Here is a 13,514-nt window from a genome sequence, read left to right as displayed (position 1 = left end):
TTTTGGCTTCATTTTTTTTCCTTGGAGATAGGGTCTCGCTCTGTCACCCAGGCTGGACTGCATGGCACCATCTCGGCTCACTGCAGCCTCAACCTCCCAGACTCAAGAGCTCCTCTTGCTTCAGCCTCCTGAGTAGGTAGGACTACAAGTGTATACCACCACACCTAGCTAATTTTTCTATTGTAGAGATGGAGTTTCACCAGGTTGTCCAGGCTGGTCTTAAACTCCTAAACTCAAGTGATTGTCCCACCTCAGCCTCCCAAAGTGCTGGGATTACAAGTGTAAGCTACAGGACCCGGCCCAGAATATTTTAAAATAAACTTGAAGTGGGCATGGATAAAAAGTAAATTTAGAGGAATATAATTTTTTAAAAGGTCTGATTATAAAATATGATCAAGAAATGACCTAGAAATCATACATAGGACAACATCCTAAGAAACGAAGTCTATGGAACACAAGTAGGTAATACACTCAACAATAAGCAAATCAAAACAAAAGAATCACAAAGCTCCATGGAGAAAGAAGCTTATAAACCAAAGGATTTTTTTAAAGCCTTTAGTATTTTAACGAGTCTTAAAAATGACACAGCATGGAACACTTGGCAAATTTATTTGACCATGCAATCCTTTTTACAAGGAGCAACCAGTGGAGTTAGTAATCTGCAGAACATATTTTCAGGAAGGTGGGCTAACCAGGGTTTGGGAACTATAGCCTAGTTTGCTATAGCCTGAAAACAAACAATGATTTTCCCATATTAAAAGATATTTCAAAAAAAAGAAGCAGCATATATCAAAAAAGGATATTGTGTGTGACCCACAGGCCAAAAATATTTACTATCTGGCCTTTTACACAAAAAGTTTGCTAACTCCTGTTATACATTGTTCCCTAAAGAAATTTCAATATGCTGCTATAGCCAAAATGACTAGTAATGTCTTACTTTTTTTTTTTTTTTTTCTTGAGATGGAGTCTCGCTCTTATTGCTCAGGCTGGAGTGTAATGGTGTGATCTTGGCTCACTGCAACCTCCGCCCCCTGGGTTCAAGTGATTCTCCTGCCTCAGCCTCCTGAGTAGCTGGGATTACAGGCTGCCACCATGCCTGGCTAATTTTTAGTATTTTTAGTAGAGATGGAGTTTCACTATGTTGGCCAGGCTGGTCTTGAACTCCTGACCTCAAGTGATTCACCCACCTCGGCCTCCCAAAGTGCTGGGATTACAGGCATGAGCCACCACGCCCAGTGACTAGTAGTGTCTTACTTGAGGGAAAACGTCCATACTCAGAAAACAAGAAAGCTACTAAAGGTCCTAACAAGTAATTAGGAGAGCAAAGAGCAAGCAGCCTGGTAATGGGAAAACAGATTATCAATCTTTAAATAAAGCATATGATGAACAAAGGTTTTTAAATAATAAATAGTGAAGACTGATTATTCATCAACGCTAGGAAGTAAATTTTTGAGGACAGGGACTTGAGCTTCTCATCCCAATACCCACATAGGTACTAGGATAGTGCCATCACATTATAAACAGTTAGTGTACGTTTGCTGATATGAACTTAAATAAGATTATGAAATACTAAACCAGGGACAATTCTTTGAAAGTGAAGGACCAGATTAAATTTGAAAGCTATTTGATCATCTGAAATTACAGAGCACATCACAAAGCTGACATAACTGAAAAAATACTTACATTTTAAAAGATAAATACATTCTCAAGAAGATCCATTTCTGGTTAAGATAAATTAGGATAATTTAGGTTATGTTTATAATTAGGGAGAACCTTTGCTTTCCCGCAAAATGCCCCTTGACAATAACAAAGGGACCTTAGGACTCATCCTATATTGTTCCTCTTTCATTTCTACCAGTGTATTACAACTACAGTTTAACTTTTAAATTTTATTATTTTATTTTAATCGACATGTTCTCATCTAATTTTTTTTTTTTTTTTTGAGACGGAGTCTCGCTCTGTCGCCCAGGTTGGAGTGCAGTGGCGCGATCTCCACTCACCTGCAAGCTCCACCGCCTCCACATTCACGCCATTCTCTGCCTCAGTCTCCTCAGAAGCTGGGACTACATGCGCCCGCACCACGCCCGGCAATTTTTTTTTTTTTTTTTTTTGTATTTTAGTAGAGACGGGGTTTCATCGTGTTCACCAGGATGATCTCGATCTCCTGACCTCATGATCCGCCCGCCTCGGCCTCCCAAAGTGCTGGGATTACAGGTGTGAGCCACCACGCCCGGCCATCTAATTTGATTTTTATCCCATGTTACCTCTAAAAAAAAAAAAAGCTCTGTAAGACTACTAACATATTTTACATTATCTTTTCTGGATTTGTAACGCAAATTGTTAGTAGGTAGTCAATAATAATAAAATTTCATATTTATGCATAAAAAACAAGGTAACACGTTGTTGTTGTTGTTGTTATTATTATTATTATTACTTGAGACAGAGTCTTACTCTGTCGCCAAGGCTGAAGTGCAGTGGCACTATCTTGGCTCACTGCAACCTCTGCCTCTTGGGTTGGAGCAATTCTCCTGCTTCAGCCTCCCAAGTTGCTAGGATTACAGGTGTGCACCACCACTCCCAGCTAATTTTTGTATTTTTAGTAGAGACGAGGTTTCATCATGTTGGCCAGGCTGGTCTTCAACTCCTGATTTCAGGTGATCCACTCACCTCAGCCTCCCAAAGTGCTGTGATTACAGGCGTAAGCCACCACACCTGGCCAGTGATAATTATTAATAAGACTTAATTTGAAACAAAAATCTATTCATTTCAAAGCCATATAGAAAAATCAGCAACAGAAAGTGCCCTCAAAAAGTTCACTTTCTGTATCAGATAAACCAAAATAGGATCATGGAGAAAGGAATTCAAAAATGTCACCAAAGTTTAAAACTTGTCAGAAATGAGAATCAAAATCCTTATGCTTTACAACAAGACATGAAAGTCCATTTTTGCCACTTCAACATTGTACTGGTGGTTCTAGCTAGGGTAATGAGGGGAAAACAATGAAATAAATGCATCTAGTTTTAATCCAGATTTAAGTAGAAGTAAAACAATCTTTTTTTTGTTTTGTTTTAAAGACCAGGTCTCACTCTGTGGCCCAGGCACCAGTGCAGTGGTGCAATCATGACTTACTACATCCTTGACCTTCCTGGGCTCAGGTGATCCTCCCACCTCAGCCTTCTGAGGAGCTGGGACTACAGGTGTGTACAACCACACCTGGCTAATTTTCATATTTCTTATAGACAGGGTTTTCACCATGTTGCCCAGGCTGGTCTGAACTCCTGGGCTCAAGCGATCTACCCACCTCGGCCTCCCAAAGTGCTGGGATTACAGGTTTAAGTCACTGCACCCAGCCAACAATATTTACAGATGGTAGGATCTTGTATTTAGAAAATCCTAAGGAATCCACCAAAGAAAAATTAGACTATGAGTGCAGCAAGGTCACACAATAAATTGTATTTCTACACACTAGCAATGGACAATCTGAATATGAAATTAATAAAACAATTTATAACAAGATTAAAAGGAATAAAATACTTCTGAATAAATTTTAACCAAAAAAGTATAAGAAACTGAAAATTATAAAACATTGTTGAAACAATCTGAAGACCTAAAAGGAAAGACATCCTATGATGAATCAAAAGACTTGTTAATAATGTTAAGTTGCTGATACTCTCCAAATTGATCTCAAATTCAATGCAATCTCTGTCAAAAACCCATTTGGCTTCTCTGCAGGAACTGACAAGCTGATCCTAAAATGCATATGAAATTCAAATTACCCAGGAGAGCCAAACAAATTTTTATTTTTTATTTATTTATTTTTATTTATTTTTTCCAGCCCAGGCTGGAGTGCAGTGGCCGGATCTCAGCTCACTGCAAACTCCACCTCCCGGGTTTATGCCATTCTCATGCCTCAGCCTCCCGAGTAACTGGGACTACAGGCGCCCGCCATATCGCCCGGCTAGTTTTTTTGTATTTTTTTAGTAGAGACGGGGTTTCACCGTGTTAGCCAGGATGGTCTCGATCTCCTGACCTCGTGATCCACCCATCTCGGCCTCCCAAAGTGCTGGAATTACAGGCTTGAGCCACCACGCCTGGCAACAAATTTTTAAATGATCCAATTTGAAGGACTCACACTTTCTCATTTCAAAACTTACTACAATGCTGTAATAAGAGAGTGTGGTACTGGCAAAAGGATAGAGAGACATACAGATAAATGAACAGAATAGAAAGCTCAGAAATAAACCCTCATATATATGGTCAACTAATTTTCAACAAAGGTGAAAATTCAATTCAAGACAATTCAATAGGGGAAAGAACAGTGTTTTTATTCAGTGATGCAGTGATGCTGGGACAAATGGACACCCAAATACAAAAGAATGAGGGTGGATCTCTTCCTTACATCACATACAAAATTAAATCAAAATGTATCAGACCTAAATACAAAAATTAAAACTATAAAACTCTTAGAAAAAAGCATAGCTGTAAGTTCTTATGACCTTGGATTAAGCAATGCTTTCTTAGTTATAACAAAAGCACAAGTAACAAAAGAACAAAACAAACTGGACATCAAAATTTAAATTTTTATGCTTGAATACCATCAAGAAAGTGAAGAAAACACACATAATGGGAGAAAAAATTTGCGAATTATATATTTGACAAAGGACTTTCACCTAGATTATATTATTATTATTATTATTTGAGACGGAGTCTTGCTCTGTCACCCAGGCTGGAGTGCAGTGGCATGATCTCGGCTCACTGCAAGCTCCGCCTCCCGGGTTCAAGCCATTCTCCTGCCTCAGCCTCCTGAGTACCTGAGACTACAGGCACCCACTACCACGCCCGGTTATTTTTTTTGTCTTTTTAGTAGAGATGGGGCCTTCCTTTTTTTTGAGATGGAGTCTTGCTCTGTCACCCAGGCTGGAGGGCTCACTGTAAGCTCCGCCTCCTGGGTTCACACTATTCTCCTGCCTCAGCCTCCCAAGTAGCTGGGACTACAGGCACCCGCCACCATGACAGGCTAATTTTTTTTGTATTTTTAGTAGAGACGGGGTTTCACCGTGTTAGCCAGGATGGTCTCGATCTGACCTAGTGATCCACCTGCCTCAGCCTCCCAAAGTGTTGGGATTACAGGCGTGAGCCACCGCGCCCAGCAGAAGTCTTACAACTCAATAATAAAAAGACAATTCAATTTTAAAACAAATAAATTGAATAGATGTTTCTTCAAAGAAGATAAACAGATGACCAAAAAACACATGAAAAGATGCTTAACAATCAGGGAAATGCAAATCAAAACCACAATGAGATACCCATTTATACCTACTAGAACAGCTATAAAAGAAAAACTAAATAATAACAAGCACTGGATGTGGAGAAACTGGAACCCTTAGACACTGATGGTGGTTATGTAAAATGTTGTAGATACTTTAGGAAACAGTCTGGGGTTCCCTAAAAAGGTTAAACATAGATGGGGGCAGTGGCTCACGCCTGTAATCCTGGCACTTTGGGAGACCCAAAGATCACCTGAGGTCAGGAGTTCAAGATCAGCCTGGTCAACATGGTGAAACTCTGTTTCTACTAAAAATAAAAAATTAGCCAGGCGTGGTGGTGCACACCTGTAATCCTAGCTACTAGGGAGGCTGAGGCAGGATGATCATTTGAACCCCTGAAGTGGAGGTTGCGGTGAGCCGAGATCACCACTGCAGTCCAGCCTAGGCAACGAGAGCAAAACTCCATCTCAAAAAAAAAAAAACACAATGGCCGGGCCCGGTGGCTCAAGCCTGTAATCCCAGCACTTTGGGAGGCCGAGACGGGTGGATCACAAGGTCAGTAAATCGAGACCATCCTGGCTAACACGGTGAAACCTCGTCTCTATTAAAAAATACAAAAAACTAGCCGGGCGAGGTGGCGGGCGCCTATAGTCCCAGCTACTCAGGAGGCTGAGGCAGGAGAATGGCGTGAACCCGGGAGGCGGAGCTTGCAGTGAGCTGAGATCCAGCCACTGCACTCCAGCCTGGGCGAGAGAACGAGACTCCGTCTCAAAAAAAAAAAAAAAAAAAAAAAACCCCACAAAACAGAAAACAAAAAACAAACAAACAAAAAAAGGTTAAACATAGTCATTATGTGACCCAGCAATTCTACTCCTAGGTATATGCCCAAGAGAAATGAAAACACATGTCTACACAAAAACTTGTATGTAAAACTTCATAGTAGCATTGTTTGTAATAGCCAAAAAGCAGAAACAACCAAAATGTTTGGCCAGTGAATTACATTTCAATAAAACTGTTAAAACCCTCCTACTTAAAAAAAAAAAAAAACTTAAAAAAAATTTCTTGTTTTGAGATGGAGTCTTGCTCTATTGCCCAGGCTAGAGTACAGTTGGGTAATCTCAACTCATTGCAACCTCTGCCTCCCAGGTTCAAGCAATTCTTCTGACTCAGCCTCCCAAGTAGCTGGGATTATAGGCCACCACCATGCCCAGCAAATTTTTGTATTTTCAGTAAAGTCGGGCTTTCACCATGTTGGCCAGGCCGGTCTCGAACTCCTGACCTCAAGTGATCCACCAGCTTCAGCCTCCCAAACTGCTGGGATTACAGATGTGAGCCACTGCACCTGGCCAAAAGTTTTGAAGGTTTTACTAAGCATAAGTGGCATTAAAAATCATAAAATTAAAATAAGACTAAATCTTATTTCTCAAAATTTGTTCCCTGAAACACTTCCACAAGATATTCTGCAAATATCCACAGAACAAAGCAAGGGTGGTGTGTTCAAGTGAATCTGAGAGACTTGACATAAAGATTCATAAAGTACATTATTGCGCTATATTCTGTAAAGAAGTCCTGTGGTAAAGAAACTAATTTAACCTGGTTTAACCCAGATTTCCCTTAATATAGTTGACCAGGGAAACTCAAGTTACTCAATTCCTATTAACAGTGCAAAAAATTAGTATTCCATGGAAATTAATTCAGAAAAAGTTGGCCTAACCTGTAAGTCTAGGGCATAACACACTTTGTACTTCATTCTCACAGCACTTAACACATTATAACATAACCGACTATTTATTTCTCATATTCCTCACTGCAATGTAGCCTCCTTGAGAGCAGTGGCTGTATATGTTGAGTCTGTCCTTGTTTCTGCCTGGCATAGTGTCTGATTTTTGTGAATGAATAAATGAACTAATTTATTCTGTATTTGTGAATGAATAAATGAACTGAGAAGTCTGTATTTGTGAATGAATAAATGAACTAATGAACAAACACATGACAGAACAGTGACCCAATGAAGATGCAACCTCCTGTCCCCTACCTTTCTCTTCTCTTAAGTATAATTGTGTCAACCCAGGAACTGAGGGAATGAGGGAACACTGGGGAATTCACCTAGGCAGTGCCTGGATGGGTAATGCATGGAGATGTTAGGTGGAGAAGACAGCTGGTATCATAAGAAAATTGGCTTCATTTAGCAAATAAGTAAATTGAATGAATAAATAAATATATTGAGGATAATGGAAGCAAAGTCTTTTTTTTTTTTTGAGACAGAGTCTTGCTCTGTCGCCCAGGCTGGAGTGCAGTGGCGTGATCTCAGCTCACTGCAGCCTCAGCCTCCTGGGTTCAAGCGATTCTCCTGCCTCAGCCTCCTGAGTAGCTGGGATTATAGGCGCCCACCACCATGCTCAGCTAATTTTTGTAATTTTAGTAAAGACGGGGTTTCACCATGTTAGCCAAGCTGGTCCCGAACTCCTGACCTAGTGATCCACCCGCCTTGGCGTCCCCAAGTGCTGGGATTACAGACGTGAGCCACCATGCCTGGCGGAAGCAAAGTCTTTAACTGACAGAAAAGGTATTTACAACATGGAAAGAGAGAAGGGAGAAGGCCTGAAAAACCTGGTGTACTAGAATTGGAGCTATCATTATGAACTCATGGTTTTACAATATAAATGCACAAATAGATATAGAAATATTTACAGATAAATCTGTGTGTGAAAACCTATTTACATACATACATTTCCTAGCTCTGTTTACTGAGGGTGGCTATGAGGTAGAAGGTGGTGACTCAACTCCAGACAAGATTGAAGACTAGCTGAAACAGGGAAGAGGTGAAAGCAACTCTCTGTAAGACACACCCACCAGTGCCCTGTCAGTTTACCATTGCCAATGGCAACACCCAGAAGTTACTGTCCTCTTCCATGGCAACAACCCAGAAGTACCACCTTTTTTTTAGAAAATTCTGAATAACTCACCCCTTAATTTTCACATAAGTAAAAGTAGGTATAAATGACTGCAGAACTGCCCCTGAGCTGCTACTCTCAACACACTGTCTATGGAGTAGTCCCACTCTGCAGAAGTAGTTACAGAGCTGTAACACTGTCACCTCAATAAGATTGTTTTCTTCTACCACCAGCTTGCTCTTAAATTCCATCCTGAGCAAGGCCAAGAACATTCCTAGGCTAAGCCCAATTTGGGGCTCTCCTGCCCTGCTACAGCTAGAAGCAGCAACACCCAAGTAGCATTTAGTACTCTAAGTGTGTACATCTTGGTTTCTAAATACTGTTCTTCACCAAAAGGAAATAAGGCTTCTTGAAGAAATGGCTGATTCCAGGGCTAAAGCAGAAAAAGTATAAGATAAGCTGAAAATATTTCTGCCAGAAAATAAAGAAATGCTGAATGAATGATAGCAATGTATCAAAAGGACACAGGAGGGATTTCCATTTCCAGACAAAAATAGATCAATTGTTACCAAACTTGCCCTCCTACCCTAAAGACCTAGAAAACTAGATAAAACATGAAACAAAACTTTTAGGCATTAGGCCAGGAGCGGTGGTGGCTCACGCCTGTAATCCCAGCACTTTGGGAGGCTGAGGTGGGCAGATCACTTGAGGTCAGGAGTTTGAGACCAGCTGGCCAACATGGCAAAACTCCTGACCTCATATGATCCACCCGCCTCTGTCTCCCAAAGCGCTGGATTACAGGGATTAGCCACTGTGCTTGGCCAAAGTATATTTTTGTAAGTTCCTTACTTTCAAGTGATATAGTATGATATTGTAGATTTGATACACTAAAAATACATAATGTAAACCTGTGATATTATTAGGTACATAGTCTTCAACCCATTTCCTGGCATACAACTCCTAACATCCTGAGAATATCCAAAGTGATGCCTTTTTGTTTGCTAATGTTGACTGATGGCTGGAAGCCCGTAGTTAGCTTCAGAATTAGGGATGCTCACCAGAAAGACCAAGGCATGATGACAGAATTAGAACTTTCAGTCCCATCCCCTGACTTCTGGAGAGGGGAGAGGAGCTGAAGGTTAAGTGGATGCCCAATGATATAATCAATCATGTCTATGTAATGAAGCCTCCAGAAAAACCAGCCCAGGCATGGTGGCTCACACCTGTAATCTTAGCACTTTGGGAGGCTGAGGGAGATCAAGACCATCCTGGCCAACATGGTGAAACCCCGTCTATACTAAAAATACAAAAATTAGCTGGGCATGGTGGTGTGTGCCTGTAGTCCCAGCTACTTGGGAGGCTCAAGCAGGAGAATTTCTTGAACCCAGGAGGTGGAGGTTGCAGTGAGCCTAGATCGTGCCATTTCACTCCAGCCTAGTGACAGAGCAAGACTCTGTCTAAAAAACAAAAACAAAGAAACAACAACAAAAAACCCAAAAGGACTGAGTTTGGAGAACTTCCTGATAGTTGAACACCTGGCGGTTCTTAGAGGGTGGCATAACCAGAGAGGTCATAGAAGTAGCATGCCATTCCCCTATACCTCCCCATATGCATCTCTTCATCTGTATCCTTTGCAATATCCCTTATAACAACCTGGTAGACATAAGTAAGTGTTTCCGTGAGTTCTGTGAGCCACTCTAGCAAATTAATGGACTCCAAACAGGGTGTTGTGAGAATCCCAACTTGGAGCCAGTTGGTGAGAAGTTCCAGAGGCCTGGACTTGGAATAGTGCCTGAAGGAGGGGGCAGTCTTGGGGACTAAGCCCTCAACCTGTGGGGTCTGAGGCTATCTCCAGGTAGACAGTATCAGAATTTAACTGAATTAGAGGACACCTAGCTGGTATCTGCTGCTTGACGTGTAGGGGAAAACCCACACACATTTAGTCATAGAAGTTTTCTGTGTTGATGATTGTTGTGACGTGAGATCAGAGTAGAAAACATGTTGAGTATGTTTTCTCCACCCACAAAACCCTAAAGTAATTACCAAGAAAAAAGGTGAAGAAATACAGCTAACTAGACAATAAAAGAGATAAAATGGAATACTAAAACAATCAACATAAAGACGAAAAGAAGAAAAAAGAATCAAAGAATGGATTTCATAAACAGAAAACAAATGGCAAGGCCATTTTTATATTTTAATATAAATGCTAATTAAAAGGCAACATATCAAAATATGTGGGATGAAGTTAAAGCAGTGCTTGAAGAGAATTTACAGTTTCTATTATAGAAAAAGGAAGGTCTAAAATCAATCATCTAAGCTTCCACTTTAAGAATCTAGAAAAAAAGAGCTGAGATTGTTGGGATTTGGGGAGTGCAGTGGCTCCCAAAGATCTGTAATGCCAGTGGTTTGGGATGCCGAGGAAGGATAATCACTTAAGACCAGGAGTTTGAGATCAGTCTGGGTTACACAGCGAGACCCTAACCCTAGGAAAAACAAAAAAAAATCAGCCAGGTGCAGTGGCTCATGCCTGTAATCCCAGCACTTTGGGAGGCTGAGGCGGGTGGATCGCCTGATGTTGGGAGTTCGAAACCAGCCTGACCAACATAGAGAAACCCCATCTCCACTAAAAATACAAAATTAGCCAGGTATGGTGGTGCATGCCTGAAATCCCAGCTACTCAGGAGGTTAAGGCAGGAGAATTGCTTGAACCTAGGAGGCAGAGGTTGCAGTGAGGCGAGATTGTACCACTGCACTCCAGCCTGGGCAACAAAAGCAAAACTCCGTCTCAAAAAAAAAAAAAAATTACTCTTGAGCGAGGGTCTCTCACTGTTACTGAGGTTGGAACACAATGGCTTGATCACAGCTCACTGCAGCCTTGACCTCCTAGGCTCAAGTGATCCTCTCACCTGAGCCCCCTGAGTAGCTAGAACCACAGGTGCATACCACCATGCCCAACTAATTTTGTTATTTATTATACAGACAGTCTCACTATGTTGTTCAGGCTGGTCTTGAACTCCTGGGCTCAAGCTATCCTCTCATCTTGGCTTCCCAAAGTGCTGGGATTACAGGCTTGAGCCACCACACCCAGCGGTACAAAAAAAAGTTTTTTTAAATTAACTGGGCAGGAGTTGAATGTTACAGTGAACTATGATTATATCAGTGCTCTCCAGCATGTGCGACAGAGCAAGACCCTGTCTCTTAGAAAATTTAAAAAAGCCGGGCGCGGTGGCTCAAGCCTGTAATCCCAGCACTTTGGGAGGCCGAGACAGGCGGATCACGAGGTCAGGAGATCGAGACCATCCTGGCTAATACGGTGAAACCCCGTCTCTATTTAAAATACAAAAAACTAGCCGGGCGAGGTGGCGGGTGCCTGTAGTCCCAGCTACTCGGGAGGCTGAGGCAGGAGAATGGCGTAAACCCAGGAGGCGGAGCTTGCAGTGAGCTGAGATCCGGCCACTGCACTCCAGCCTGGGCGACAGAGCAAGACTCTGTCTCAAAAAAAAAAAAAATTAAAAAAGAAAATAACCTAGAAAAGAAGAGCAAACTCAATCAAAACAAATAGGAAAAGGAAAAAATAAGAACAGAAATCAATAAAACAGAAAACTGACAACAGAAGAAAAACAATGACACCAAAAGTTTCTTCTTTGGAAAGAAAAAAGGGAAAAAAAATCCACAAATGATCAATATCATGAGTGAAAGAAAGTGCATCACCACAGATCTTACAGACATTAAAAGAATACCAGGATACTAAACATCTGAAATCATCCAACCTACCTCTTCAAAGGAATATTTTTCTACAGTGTGAAGAGCATCTTGGGTCTCATTCCATCCTCCAATAGAATAGATGCAGTCATTGAGTGCAGCCACGCCAAGATATGCTCTCCTGGTTCCCATTGGAGGAAGTGGAGACCAACGCTTAGAAAGTGGATCATAGACTTCAAAAGAACGAAGTTCTATTCCTTCATTGCTGATGCCCCCAATTACATAAATTAAACCTGGAAATGGAATATTTTTGCTCAGATGCTACAGAAAGTGAGATACAAATAGTGATGAAAAGTAATGATTGTGATCTGTTTCCTATGCCGATGCTATGTTTAATCTAGGGCTTAAAATTTTATTTAAGAGAGAAAATCAACTTTGTCAAGTTTATCACCTCACTATTCAGCAAGTTGTAAAAAATTAGTGGAATTAATTTAAAATAGCATTGAGTTTTCAAAGAACTTGAAATAATCTGTTAACTGAGGATTTTCTTTTCTTTTTTTTTTTTTTGACCAGAGTCTTGCTCTGTCACCCAGGCTGGAGTGCAGTGGCCGGATCTCAGCTCACTGCAAGCTCCGCCTCCCGGGTTTACGCCATTCTCCTGCCTCAGCCTCTGGAGTAGCTGGGACTACAGGCGCCCGCCACCTCGCCCGGCTAGTTTTTTGTATTTTTTAGTTAGAGACGGGGTTTCACCATGTTAGCCAGGATGGTCTCGATCTCCTGACCTCGTGATCCGCCTGTCTCGGCCTCCCAAAGTGCTGGGATTACAGGCTTGAACCACCGAGCCCAGCCTAGCTGAGGATTTTCTATCTAATTATCTGCTTGGTGATCTCAGGCTCCAGATCCACCCACAGATAAAACAGGAAAGGAAAATGGATTTTTTTTTCCCTAAAAAATGTTATGCACTTAAGCTGGGAATTACATGGCCCTCTTTAGTGACAGCCTATCTGTTGCTCAGATGGACATAAAGTAGGGAATTTAAATTTAAATAGTATGTGGCTAAATTAAGGTATCAGAATCAATTACTACAGTACACAGCTGGGTGTAGTGGTTCACAATCCTAGCACTTTGGGAGGACAGGGAAGGCGAATCACTTGAGCCTAAGACCAACCTGGGCAAAAAATACAAAAAATACAAAATTAGTCAGGCATGGTGGTGTGTGCCTGCAGTCCTAGCTACTTAGGCAACTGAGGTGGGAGGATGGCTTGAGTCTGGGAGGCAGAGGTTGCAATGAGCCAAGATTGCACCACTGCACTCCAGCCTGGGCAACAGAGTCAGAACTTGTCTCAAAAAACAAAAACAAAAACAATTACTACAGTAAAATATAATGTAATTTACATAAAATTTCCTTATAAACTCTGGCAATCTACAATTATTTTTGAATCTCTAGTGTTGTACTTCATCTTCTAAAGTGAGGAGTTACAAAGAATTATATTTTAAGAAATGTGGGCTAGGCCGGGTGCAGTGGATCATGCCTGTAATCCCAGCACTTTAGGAGAACAAGACGGGCGGATCACGAGGTCAGGAGATTGTGACCATCCTGGTTAACATAGTGAAACCCCGTCTCTACTAAAAATACAAAAAATTTGCCAGG

The 13,514-nt window shown here is 41.4% G+C and overlaps 1 protein-coding gene across 1 annotated transcript in view; it reads right to left on the bottom strand.

Moving 5' to 3' along the window:
* Positions 1-3,575: 3,575 nt before the first annotated feature.
* IPP (intracisternal A particle-promoted polypeptide) overlaps positions 3,576-13,514 on the bottom strand; it is a gene marked incomplete at its 3' end in the record, with an annotated part of 42,806 nt that continues 32,867 nt past the window's right edge. Inside the window, exons 8-9 of the mRNA XM_017881777.1 lie at positions 11,936-12,156; positions 3,576-3,749 (exon numbers count right to left, since the gene is read on the bottom strand). Of these exons, the coding sequence (XP_017737266.1) occupies positions 3,576-3,749; positions 11,936-12,156 (395 nt within the window). The remainder of the gene's footprint in view (positions 3,750-11,935; positions 12,157-13,514) is intronic.

This window comes from Rhinopithecus bieti, unplaced genomic scaffold (assembly GCF_001698545.2).
Source record: "Rhinopithecus bieti isolate Rb0 unplaced genomic scaffold, ASM169854v2 scaffold_12155, whole genome shotgun sequence".
Taxonomy (NCBI): Eukaryota; Metazoa; Chordata; class Mammalia; order Primates; family Cercopithecidae; genus Rhinopithecus; species Rhinopithecus bieti.
Note: the sequence above shows the minus strand (reverse complement) of the source record. Positions and strands in the feature narration are given on the sequence as shown.